This window comes from Plecotus auritus, assembly GCF_963455305.1.
Source record: "Plecotus auritus genome assembly, chromosome: 3".
NCBI classification, from domain to species: domain Eukaryota; kingdom Metazoa; phylum Chordata; class Mammalia; order Chiroptera; family Vespertilionidae; genus Plecotus; species Plecotus auritus.
The window spans coordinates 211,324,045-211,336,724 of record NC_137772.1 but is presented as its reverse complement, the minus strand read 5'-3'; the positions used below and the strand labels follow the sequence as shown (position 1 = coordinate 211,336,724).

The window sequence follows — 12,680 nt, the reverse complement described above, 5'->3', positions numbered from 1 at the left end:
AACCAGCTAGGGCCCCACGTGGGGCTTGAGCTTTGAAACTACTATAGTGACCAATCAGAGGAGACTCTCAGGACACAAAGAACTGCAGCCTTTATAAACCTTAGGAAGAAGGGGCTTAGTGGACTACTACCCCTTTGGAACCCACTCCCCATCTGCGAGTCTGTGCTTGTTTCCCAATAAATTTCCACCTTTTCCTATACCACCTTTTGTCCGTGGCTTCATTCTTCGAATCCACCTGGAACAAGGACCCAGGAAAGAAATCACCTTTGCATCCTGCCCAGAGGAAAACGACGTTTCAGTTTGATTTCTGTGTTTCAAAAGGGTAGGCCTCTAAGGAGTCCAGAACAGTTGCAAAAACGAACAAAAACCCCAGCTCTATCTCTAAGCCAAAAGTGAAAAAAATGAAGGAACTGAAGCCTCGGAGAGGCTCCTCACCAAGCCCCGGCTGGGTGCTAGGGTGGCCTCACAGGAACACAGCCTGCCAGTGCTGAAGGAACTGGTAGAGGGAATGGCCCAGAGGACAGCTGCCTGAGGGATGGCCAGTTGCCATGGAAGTAGCCCATGGGGAGGAGCTGGCAGGGTTGGCAGGTGTGCCCTGAGGAGCGATTAGCTGGAGCTCCTTTGCTGGGGCTAGGTACCACTCTGCAAGCCGGCGAAGCAGACGCCTCTCTAGGGTCCCGCTCCAGTATTACCAAGCAGGGCCAAGAGGGAGGGATTTGGAGCTGGGAGACAGTAAATGGTAATGGCCATAGTTCAGTCTTTTGGCTACTTAGCTTCCATATAACCTACACCCGTGGTCCCTTGAGTGTGGCTCTTCCACAAAATACCACGGCCTGGGCGAGTCTATTTTGAAGAAGTGGCGTTAGAAGAAGTGTAAGTTTTAAAAATTTGGCTCTCAAAAGAAATTTCTATCGTTGTACTGTTGATATTTGGCTCTGTTGGCTAATGAGTTTGCCGACCACTGACCTACACTAATGCAATAGCTACTTATTGGCTTCTAAATACTTAAACTGTGATTAGCCTGAACTGAGATGCACCAAGTACAAAATACATACTATATCTCAAAGACCAGGTATACGGTAAATGTCAAATATCCCATTAAATTTTATATCAATTCCATGTTAACATGCTATTTTGACTCGTTAAATATTATTAAAATTAATTCTGGCTAATTTTTTTTAATGTGGTCACTAGGAAATTACATGCATGGCTTGTACCCCAAGTATTAAATGCTCCCCGAGTAGCTTTGGACAACGTTTCTAGTATCCAACAAACCCCGGTTGGTGAAATGGCTGTTTGTACTGCACCTCCTCCTCGGGGTTACGTGCTTTAATTCCAATGCATACTGCAAGCACTGTTGACCCGGCCACCCCAGCCCTCCTCACCTACAATTCAGAGAAGCAGCCCACAGGCTGATTTTGACTAAACATTTGTTCTGCCGTTTCCCACAACGCCAGTTTGCACTGAACACATACTTGCCACAAAAAGTTTCAACAAAAGCAACTCCAGAAGAATTCATACAGTAAAGGACATAAAGGATGCAACATGGCAGAGTCGTGGGACTGCAGATTAGGAAACCATCTAGCTTCCCGTCCTGACTCTGACTAACTTGGGAAAGGTGTAAATCTCTGGCCCCGTTTCTACATCTGCTTAGAGAAAGATAGGGCTGAATTATTTCACTTTTATTCAACTACATGAAATTCTTTTAGAAATTGTAACCAGCTGTCTTTTTAATAAATAGGATAGAATTAAAAATTCAAGACATTTTCTGAGACTTGTTTCAAATATATAGAGGCCCGGTGCATGAAAATTCATGCACTGGAGGGGGAGTCCCTCAGCCCGGCCTGCCCCCTCTCACAGTCCGGGAGCCCTCAGGGGTGAGAGGCAACCCGACGATCAGGGGAAGGTGATGCCCCCATCACACCTCTGCTGCTGCCACTGCTGGCAGCACAAGCCTCAGCCAGCCCTGGTTACCTGAGCCTCGGGAGACCCTGGGCAGGTGGACAGCCGCCATCTGAGGCTTGCCTGTGCCTCGGGCTGGCCCTGGGCAGCTGGGGGGCTGAGGGCGGGTCCAGCCGCACCATGCACCTGCCGCCTCCCCCAACCCCCCCGGATGGGCTGAAAGGACTGTGGGACTCCAGCAGGGCTGAGGGGACTGGGCGCTTCCATCTTTGTGACGGCGTGTCAATTTGCATATTCCCTCTTAATTAGATAGGATATATAGATTTCAAAGGAGGAAAGGAGAAGAGAGAGCTAGAAACATCAATGATGAAAGAGAATCATTGATTGGCTGTCTCCTGCACACCCCCCACTGGGGATCGAGCCCACAACCCAGGCATGTGCCCTGACCAGGAATCGAACCATGACCTCCTGGTTCATAGGTCGATCCTCAATCACTGAGCAACACCAGCCAGTATATTTTATATACTGGTTTGCATTATAAGATACTTCTTTTTTTTTTTTTTTAATATATTTTATTGATATTTCACAGAGAGGAAGGGAGAGGGATAGAGAGCCAGAAACATCGATGAGAGAGAAACATCGATCAGCTGCCTCCTGCACACCTCCCACTGAGGATGTGCCCGCAACCAAGGTACATGCCCTTGACCGGAATCGAACCCGGGACCTTTCAGTCTGCAGGCTGACGCTCTATCCACTGAGCCAAACCGGTTTCGGCTATAAGATACTTCTTAGTGAATGTCACAGTTAGTTTGAAAACCACTGATGTAATCTTTTAAATTCCTATGTAGTAGTTTGAATTCTTATTGATCTGTTTTGTTCTAAAATTATTTCAAGACCAGTAAATCACAAAGCATGAAATCACCACTTATATGGAAAGTTTTATCAAAGCTAACATTTATTTGGTGCATACTCTGTGTTTGCTCTCAGGTGCCTTCACATATATCTTTTCCTTTAATATGTAAAAGCAATCATGTGAGGTATTTTACAGGTTAAAAAGACAACATAACAAAAAAACTACTTCCCCTTAACTTATTCAGGTGAAAAGAAGGGTTATAAGCATTCCAAAATAAAAACAAAAACAAACAAATCAAACCCAACCAAGGTCTATTTCCATTTCCTTTGTACATCTACATATATCACACACTTCAGCATTAGAAGAGCCAGTTCAAACAAAAGGGAATCTTCCTTGTAATTTTTGTCTACAGGTGCTTTTTAACTCACCAATTTTCTACTCTAAGCACACAAAAACTTAAATGCTGTCAATATCTGAAATAATTTTTAAGGTGATCTAGTACTTTGAAAATTCTGTTCACACAGAAATAAAAATCTAAATATAGAACTTTTTCAGAGGCAATTTCTCAACAGAAAAAGGCAATGGTAACAGTTCAATTGATGGAGATGGTTTAAATAAAATACCTTCAAGAAAATAAAGTGTAGGGAAATTTTTTCTACAGATGTAGCACCATTACCTCAATAAATGAGCAAATTTCAAGATGTAAGAATTACATATGTTTTTTCAAGTAACCTATTTCATACTTATAAGTTCAAAGTATATGTTATTACATTAAGCTTTCCTTCTAACTAAAAGTTCAACACACTGACATCAAGGTATTTTACAAAATAAAAGCAATTTCCTAATAAACAGTGACTACTAAACTGTTACAAAGAAAAACTCTTAACATTAAGCAATTTTATTCCATATGTAAACGTTTCTCAAGAGAAATACTGTGTTACAAACAAGACATAATCTGGTCAAGGTGAATGTATTTGACAAAACACTTGATCTTCCTAGTGCTTTTTATTTCTTGGCTGTTTTTTCAGAATTTGTGTCCTTTTTCTAAAACCATGTAACAAAATACAGCTCATACAGAACCCCAATATAAAGCTGACTTTTTATTTTTTTAATATGTTTTTATTGATTTCAGAGAGAGGGACAGAGGAATAGAAACATCAACGATGAGAGACAATCATTGATAGGCTGCCTCCTGCACACCCCCTACTGGGTACTGTGCCCACAACCCAGGCATGTGCCCTGACTGAGAATCGAAAGGTGACCTCCTAGTTCATGGGTAGATGCCCAAACACTGAGCAACACTGGCCAGGTGCTGACTTTTTATTTTTTAAATTATACTCTTACTGAATGCCACTATCAATATTACCATCACTTTATAATCAAGTACTGTCTGGTCAATGATATATTTAGTATGTGTATACATACGTATTTCAATGAAAACTTAGTATCAGCACACTAAATGGCATATGATTTATTTTAAAGAATTGCTGGTCTCACATTTAAAAAACCACAAACTCTACGGCAGCAACTATAATACATATATATTCCTCTGAAAGATAATTTTAAAGTTGTCATATAATGGCAGAATATAATTTAACAAAATAAAAATCACATTTATAACATACGGCTCCATCTGCGATTGAATGAATAATCAGCAAATCAAATAAAAATATCAGAGAAAAGCTTTGAAAAATAAAGCATGTTTCCTATTAGAAGAATTTATTCTTTCCTTCTAAAAATATCTATTTATAACTTCCAAACAAAAGGTTTCTGAAATTCCTAGAAAAGAAGTAAACTTCAGTTATAGTAATTGATGAGGTCACACTTTTTCGTGGTAAACTCAAAATTAATCTCTTGGTAGCCAGAAGATACAACTGCTCATTTTTATAGAAGTAAAGTTTATTACATTTGAAACAATACAGCAGAAATCTCAAATGTTTACTCATTAAATATAGTTTAATTCTTACAAATCTCCTTTTGAAAATGCAATTCATATATACTGCAACCTCGGAATTTTGAATTCAAGTGAAATATAAAGGCCGTCGTCAGGGAAATCACATCAGGGAGCTTTGTCAAATATATGTACAAATCAGTACATACCTCTCCTGTCTGGACACCATAGGAAAAAGTGATTCTAAATATATCCAAGGAAATGCAGAAAAATACATTACTATTTGAGGCAGACCATGCTAAAATATAATTTACAATGATTAATTTGCATTTAAGATGGTTAATAATGCCTTTAGTTTGAACCAATGAAATCAATGTTAAGTTAAATTTTGCAGTATTTGCTCAGTCTTTTGTACTAAACATTAGTTCATCTGAGAAGTAAATAAGATTGGAAAAAGTAATGATCCTTTTCTCATTATGCTTATTATTTTCTCACTCAGTCATACTAAATACAAATCAACACAGCATCAAGATTTTTCACATATTGAAATGAAGACTAATGACTTGTGAAGGCAGACTATGTACCATGTAGTATTTAATAGGTAAAACTTGCAATTACCATCAACTCAATTTTTTAAAATAACAAGATTTACAAGCAAAATAAACATTTGATTAAAAAATTTTGCTATTCAAGGTACTCAGGTATCTTCTCTTTGAGATTGGTACAGGTTGGGTCTTTTAAAAAACCCGAAGAGAATATGGTAAGAGGGAAAAAATTCCTCAATGCTTTAAAAAAACTCTGTTAGAGGACTCCATACAACTACTATGCTGGCATAGAAACAGGTGTTTTCTACCTTAGAACCATTCATTTTTCCCACAGAAAGTTCCTCCAAGCCAACCATATAAAGATGTAAATCAGTTCACACATGATTAAAACTGAATCCTTTAAAAATAGGAGCAATACACCTCACCCAAATAGATCTTTTAAATCATTGCTAGCTGAACTGCTATTGGTCATAGTAGTTGGTGGCTGTGCAAAGTTCTGTGGGTTAAAGAAAGGATTGGCTTGCATACCAAAGGCAGATTGTCCCATCACGTTCATTTGTGTTCCCATTACTGAACTGCCCATACCTGGAGACCCTTGAGGAGGTGCAAACTGATTAAGCCACTGATTTGGTTTCTGTTGTGATAACTGGTTCATGCTAACTTTGGGTTTCTGAGGGCCAAAGAGATTATTAAGAGCAGACATATCTGGGGGTCTTTGTTGAGTCTGCTTTGCACCAGCAGGAGGAACCCCCACAGCATTGAAGTTTGGCAAAGTGGAAGGTGTTCCCATTGTCATCGTGGTCACGCCAGGTGTGCTTGGACTACTGAAGAAGTTCTGGTTTGTATTAACCGGCATGTTGAATCCTGAGGTCTGAAAGCCCATGTTAGCATTTAGGCCATTTGTCAAATTTCTCTTTGTATTATCAACTGGTGTAGAAAACATCATGCCAAGGCCCATGGAAGGAACAGAAGTGAAGGTACTTGAAGCAGAACTTTTAGTGGTACTAACAGACAGGCTGGTCAAAGATGACATATTATCCATCAATGTGTCTGTCAAGTCCTTAGTCTGAAAAATATGAGGGAATTACTTCATCTCCAAGAATTATAAATTACTTTAAATTAATAAACATTTGATAGATTATATTATAAAGGAAAAGTTAAAATTAAGCTCAACAGTCTACACCAAGTTAGCAAACCATGCCACAGACTAAATCCAACCTATCAATACATGTTTTTGTTTTTTCACAGATGAACATTTGTAGTCAATTTGCTGATAGGGAACACTAATTTTGAACTCAAATGAATTGTTGTCTTCGCCACCTTCCCCAAAAGAGAACTGTAGTCTTCTCATTAGTAAATCTTTATAACAAAAATGGATACTTTACTATTTTTATATTTTGAACTATATCAAAACTTTGTGAAAATTTGTTTTCTTTATTATTACATAAGTAATTTAAAAATATTCCGGCCCTAGCCAGTTTGGCTCAGTGGAAAGAGCATCAGCCTGTAGACTGAAGGATCCCAGGTTCGATTCAGCTCAAGGGCACATGCCTGGGTTGTGGGCTTGGTCTCCAGTGTGGGCAGTGCAGGAGGCAGCCAATCAATGATTCTCTCTCATCACTGATGTTTCTATCTCTCTCTTCTTCTCCCTTCCTCTCTGAAATCAATAAAACATATATTTTTTAAAACTATTCTGGATTTTGCATGTTGACGCACAAAAATATCTTCCAGAATTTTAGAGATTAAAAGATAACAAAAAATAATTTAAAGAAACCTTTGAAGAAAAAGTTATTTCTGAAACCAGTAAGGAATGTACACTCTCTACAAGCAGAAACTTTAATCACTGCCACAGTACCAGCACCTATATAACACTGCCTAGAAAATAGTAGGAAATAATTCCTGGTCAGGAAATACATAAAAAGTATTCCTAAACCAAGTTACAAGCTCAACGACAATTGAAACGCCAAAATTTGAAAATTATTTTTTAGTCAAAAATACATAAATGCATATTATATTACTGATCATTTCAAAGTGAATAGTGTTGAATTAGTACCATAAGACCTATTATTAAAAAATAATAATAATAACCTCCTGTTCATCTAGCTTCCTCTTTATTGGTAACAAGCATTTTAACGAAACATTATCCACCAGGCAGGCTACTGAGGAGTTGTTGGAAAATCCTTTATGACCATATTTCTCAGAAACTGCATATTAAATAAAGTATTCTTTACATTTTTATACAAACCCCAATAAGCAGATTAAATTCTATATTACCTTACTCCTTAAGAGTAGTGTATGCCTTTAAAAAAAAATGAACTCTGACCTGTTTCACTGGAGCAATAGGTGTATGTACTTGGGGTTTAAGAGGCTGCTGACTTTTCAACTTCTGTGCCTGCTCCTGTTCTTTTGCTAATTTTTGTTTTTCTTCAAGTGTAAGTGATGCCTTAAAACAAAACAAAACAAAAATATTAACTGGCAACTTCATAATTCTATTTATAAAACAGAAGATTTCTTTTTTTGTAAAGCATGTCTTGGTATGTTTGACAATACCAAATAGTTTGCAAACTACTCATGTATTGGTGATTGCTACAGGTTAAGTTACATTTTGAATTAACTTTAAACAAACTGCAAAAAATAATCTTTAGGTAGAAAGTTACAGAATCAGTGCTAAAATATTTCTAGTATGAAAACAATTATTGTTTTAAGAACATTCATTAAATCATATTTTTACAGACAATGAGAATATGATTAGGTGATTTCATTTTGTAAAATTAGGAGATTTTGTTCAACTTTAGTCTATTTCACTCCAAAAATATTTTAGGAATTCATAAAAAAGCAAAGGAAGAAGTAAGCAGCTTCTTTCACAATGCCTGCATCAAATTTGACATTTGTGTTTATTTTATCAATCTTGCTAAACTATAAACTCTTACAATTTTGAAAAGCCACAATGGCTTTACACACATAGGTATTCTCATTTGTTGAATGAAAAGAGGAAAACTGCCCTCAGCAGAAATTCAAAATTGAAGTAGTATTTTATATTGGATGCTACCAATATTGCAATTGAAAAGTATAATTTTATAGTTTAGTATGCAAAATCAGAAGCAGAAAAAAGACAGAATTTACCAAGGGGTATGACACTGACCAAGTACAGCAGAAAAGACAAAGGAGTTAGGCAATCTAGAAATGTTACCCTGTGGGAGGCTATAATAAAGCAACTAAAAATCATAAGCATGTTTATTCTCAACATGGGTCAGCTCATGTTCCACTGATAACTTTTAAATTTCATAAAAATAAATAAATAATATTTCTTGTTAAGATGCTAAACATTATTTCCCAACAAAAGTCTGTGGTTTACACACACACACACACACATACATACTAGAGTCCCGGTGCACAAAATTCATGCACGGAGGGGGGGGGGGGGGCGTTGTCCCTCAGCCCAGCCTGCACCCTCTCCAATCTGGGACCCCTCGAGGGATGTCCAACTGCCCATTTAGGCCCAATCACAGGCAGTTGGACATCCCTCTCACAATCCAGGACTGCTGGCTTCCAAACACTCACCTGCCTGCCTGCCTGATTGCCCCTAACCGCTTCTGCCTGCCAGCCTGATCACCCCCTAACCACTCCCTTGCTAGCCTGATCGACGCCTAACTGCTCCCCTACCAGCCCGATTGCCCATAACTGCCCTCCCCTGCTGGCCTGGTCACCCCTAACTGCCCTCCCTTGCCAACCTGGCTGCCCCTAACTGCCCTCCCTTGCCAACCTGGCTGCCCCTAACAGCCCTCCCCTGCCGGCCTGGTCTCCCCCAACTGCCCTCCTCTGCTGGCCTGGTCACCCCTAACTGCCCTCCCCTGCTGGCCCGGTCACCCCTAACTGCCCTCCCCTGCTGGCCCGGTCACCCCTAACTGCCCTCCCTTGCCAGCCTGGCTGCCCCTAACGGCCCTCCCCTGCCGGCCTGGTCGTCACCAACTGCCCTCCTCTGCAGGCCTGGTCCCCCCCAACTGCCCTCCCCTTGCAGGCCTGGTCCCCCCCCAACTGCCCTCCCCTGCCAGCCTGTTCCCTTCCAACTGCCCTCCCCTGCAGGCCTGGTCCCCCCTAACTGCCCTCCCCTGCAGCCTGATCACCCCCAACTGTCCTCCCTTGCAGGCCTGGTCCCTCCCAACTGTCCTTCCCTGTTGCCCTGATCACCCACCACTGCTGTCCCCTGCCGGCCATCTTGTGGCGGCCATCTTGTGTCCACATGGGGGCAGCCATCTTGTGTGTTGGAGTGACCGTCAATTTGCATATTACCCTTTTATTAGACAGGATATATATATATACATATTATATATTATATATGTGTGTGTGTGTGTATATATATATGTGTGTGTGTGTGTGTGTGTGTATATATATATATATATATATATATATATATATATATGTGATAAAAAGAACAGTAAAGAAACTTACTCTTTTATGTTTATTCTGTAACACATCCTCTTTCTTTTCTGATTCACCACCAGTCAGAAGGTCTGCTCCAATGTTGTTAAAAACTTTGTCAATCTGATGAAATAGAAAAGTCAACTGCTTAAATGACATAAAAACATATTGTGATTTTACTTCTTAAAGATCAAAAGCCCCCAAATGAAGCACACTGTGAAGCACTTTTTACAAAAACTTAATCTAAATATCTTCATACCTGAGATCCAACATTTGTAACTTTTGTCTCTTCAGAAATATTCCTTTGATTTCCTATATCCAAAGATCTGCAGCAAAATTGATAATTATGACAAAGCAATAAAAAGGAATGCATGTTTTTGAAATATGCATGCTAAAATTAATTCATTCACATGGAGTTTATCAGAACCTGAACAAAATGCAACTTCATTCTTTAAGAAGAGCCATAAATATTTTTCACTATTTACTAGTAATGTCTGCTTGGCCCGCCCCCGCAAATGAACATTTGTATACAAGTCTTTTTTTTTAACTCAACATTTGAGATTTAATGCAAAATTTACTCAGGATGTATTAAAACCAGGCAAGCATGGTTCTTACCATCAGTTTATACACTGAGTGATAAGATGTAATATGGGGAAAAGTTCAGAATCTGTGACTCTAACAATAAATGCTATAATCACTGTGATGTGGACCAGATCTACATCTTGAAAAAAAAGATAGGATTTATATTGGAAAAAGAAAAAGAGGGAGTAGGGTGGGGGGGCATTGGGAGGATAAGGACACATATGTAATACCTTAATCAATAAAGAAAAAAAATAAAAGAAAAAGAGAAGGTTCATTTATACCTTAAGTATAAATGCTAGATATTAAAAATTTGTTATAAATTTTTAAAAATTATTTTTCAGGGTTTCTATGTTTATATAGTCAATCGATCAAGCATCATAAATATATATATACTAGAGGCCCAATGCAGGAAAATTGTGCAAGAGTAGGCCTGCCTTCCCCGGCTGCCGGCACTGGCTTCCCTCTGGCACCTGGGACCTGGGCTTCCCTCGCAGCCCTGGCTTCATCCGGAAGGATGTCCAGTCTAATTAGCATATTACGCTTTTATTATTATAGAAGATCACAGAATACTTAGAGCACACAAGGCTATTTCACATCATTCTACAATACACCTTGTGTATTTACTTACATAAGCCTTCATCTTACGTTGGGGTAGAAGCTAAAGAGTTTCTATTTGGGAACCTTGCTCACAATTGATATCAATTTTACTGATTGACAGATGTCTTTGGCTTATGGTCAAAGTTTAACAAGTATCCTAAAACCATGTGTGTGTGTATTTTTCCCCCTGGGGCAAAGAATACAGCAAAGATTTTATTTTAATAAACTAGCATTCTCTAGTGCATAACTTTTACCTTTCCCTTCTTCCTTTGAACATAAAATGAACATTCTATAAATGTTTCTGGGGTTAGAGAAAAGAGGAAGGGGGAAATTAAAACACCAAGGTTTAATAGATTTGAAAAATACTTATAAGTGGTGATCTTGATGATCAACACCCTGAGTTTACAGCACCAGCGGGTAATGCTGACGAGATTTTCTCAGAAACAGAATTTTCTCTATGTAGAGAAAATGCTAAGATTATATCATATTATTATACTTTTGTACTCAGAAATAACATTAAATTTTCAACAACAGTCCATTTTAACTCAGTTCAATTTAATATGCTGGGATTTTTTTTTTAATGCTTGACATATAGTCAAGCTAAAATCTATCAATTTTTCTAGTCTGCATTTCAGAAAATTAATCATTAGATAAGTTTAATCTCACACTTAACCACAAAAAATTCACATGCCACCTACTTACTTCTGCTGTTCTTGCATTATATGAAGTTGTTCCAGTTTAGTCTTATGTTCAGACTCCAATCTATTAAGCATCTCTTTAATGACGGAAATGAACGAATTGAACTGGTATAACAAGAAGTTGATATGGTTATGTTTCAAGTTAGCAACAAATGTTATCTAATAAGATAATTCAGCAAGTGAAACATAATATCCTCTATTTTCACCAGAATATGACCTACTCATAGCATTGATGTCATAAAAAGTATATTTAAATTCAGCATATCATAGCAAGTTTTCACAGTATCTTAGTATGGTGGTGTATATAGTTGATGAGACTTTTAAGTTCCAGAAAACATGTCTCAATTAATTTTATATCCTGATTGTCTAACAGCTATTATCCATGGGTCTCATATAAATTCATCCCCAGCAGTTATTACATACTGATTTTTCTAGAATAATCAAAATTTGTGCATATCTAGAAGCAATCTGCTTAATAATGCATAAAAAATATGACTATGTATTCAGATTATTATAAAAATGTTTGGCCAAAGTAAGCCTTGTTTTCTAAAAAGTTAGAAATACTAAGTAGCCCTAGCTGATTTGGCTCAATGGATAGAGCGTCAGCCTACAGACTGAAGGGTCCCAGGTTCAATTCCGGTTGAGGGAACATGCCTGGGTTGCGGGCTTGATCCCCAGTAGGGAGCATGCAGGAAGCAGCCAATCAATGATTCTCTCTCATCATTGATGTCTCTCTCTCTCCATCTCCCTTTCTCTCTGAAATCAATAAGAATATATTTTAAAAAAAGAAATACTAAATAAATATACATAATCTAACTTTCAAATAATTAAAGTTCATAAAGAAAATCTAACACTATATCTTAATGTAGTAGTTAAACTTTGGTTAAATAATTCTTATAGTCCCCTTCAGGATCATCATAAAAATGTATTTAAATAACTAGAGGCCCAGTGTACGACATTTGTGCACTAGGCGGGAGGGGGGTGGGGTCCCCTCAGCCTGGCCTATGCAGTCTGGGAGCCCTTGGGGGATGTCCGACTGATGGCAGACATCCTTAGCGCTGCCGCGGAGGCAGGAGAGGCTCCCGCACCACTGCTGCGCTTGCCAGCCATCAGCCTGGCTTCTGGCTGAGTGGCGCTCCCCCTGTGAGAGCACTCTGACCACCAAGGGGCAGCTCCTGCATTGAGCGTCTGCC

At 38.8% G+C, this 12,680-nt stretch overlaps 1 protein-coding gene across 3 annotated transcripts in view; it reads right to left on the bottom strand.

The window, feature by feature from the left end:
- Positions 1-2,834: 2,834 nt before the first annotated feature.
- Positions 2,835-12,680, bottom strand: part of SCYL2 (SCY1 like pseudokinase 2) — a 55,513-nt gene continuing 45,667 nt past the window's right edge. For all 3 annotated transcript variants that reach the window (XM_080660561.1, XM_080660560.1, XM_080660562.1), the window contains 5 exons: positions 11,492-11,592; positions 9,870-9,936; positions 9,641-9,733; positions 7,515-7,634; positions 2,835-6,257 (listed from right to left, as the gene is read on the bottom strand). In XM_080660561.1, coding sequence (XP_080516687.1) covers positions 5,613-6,257; positions 7,515-7,634; positions 9,641-9,733; positions 9,870-9,936; positions 11,492-11,592 — 1,026 coding nt within the window. In that variant the 3' untranslated portion in view covers positions 2,835-5,612. The remainder of the gene's footprint in view (positions 6,258-7,514; positions 7,635-9,640; positions 9,734-9,869; positions 9,937-11,491; positions 11,593-12,680) is intronic.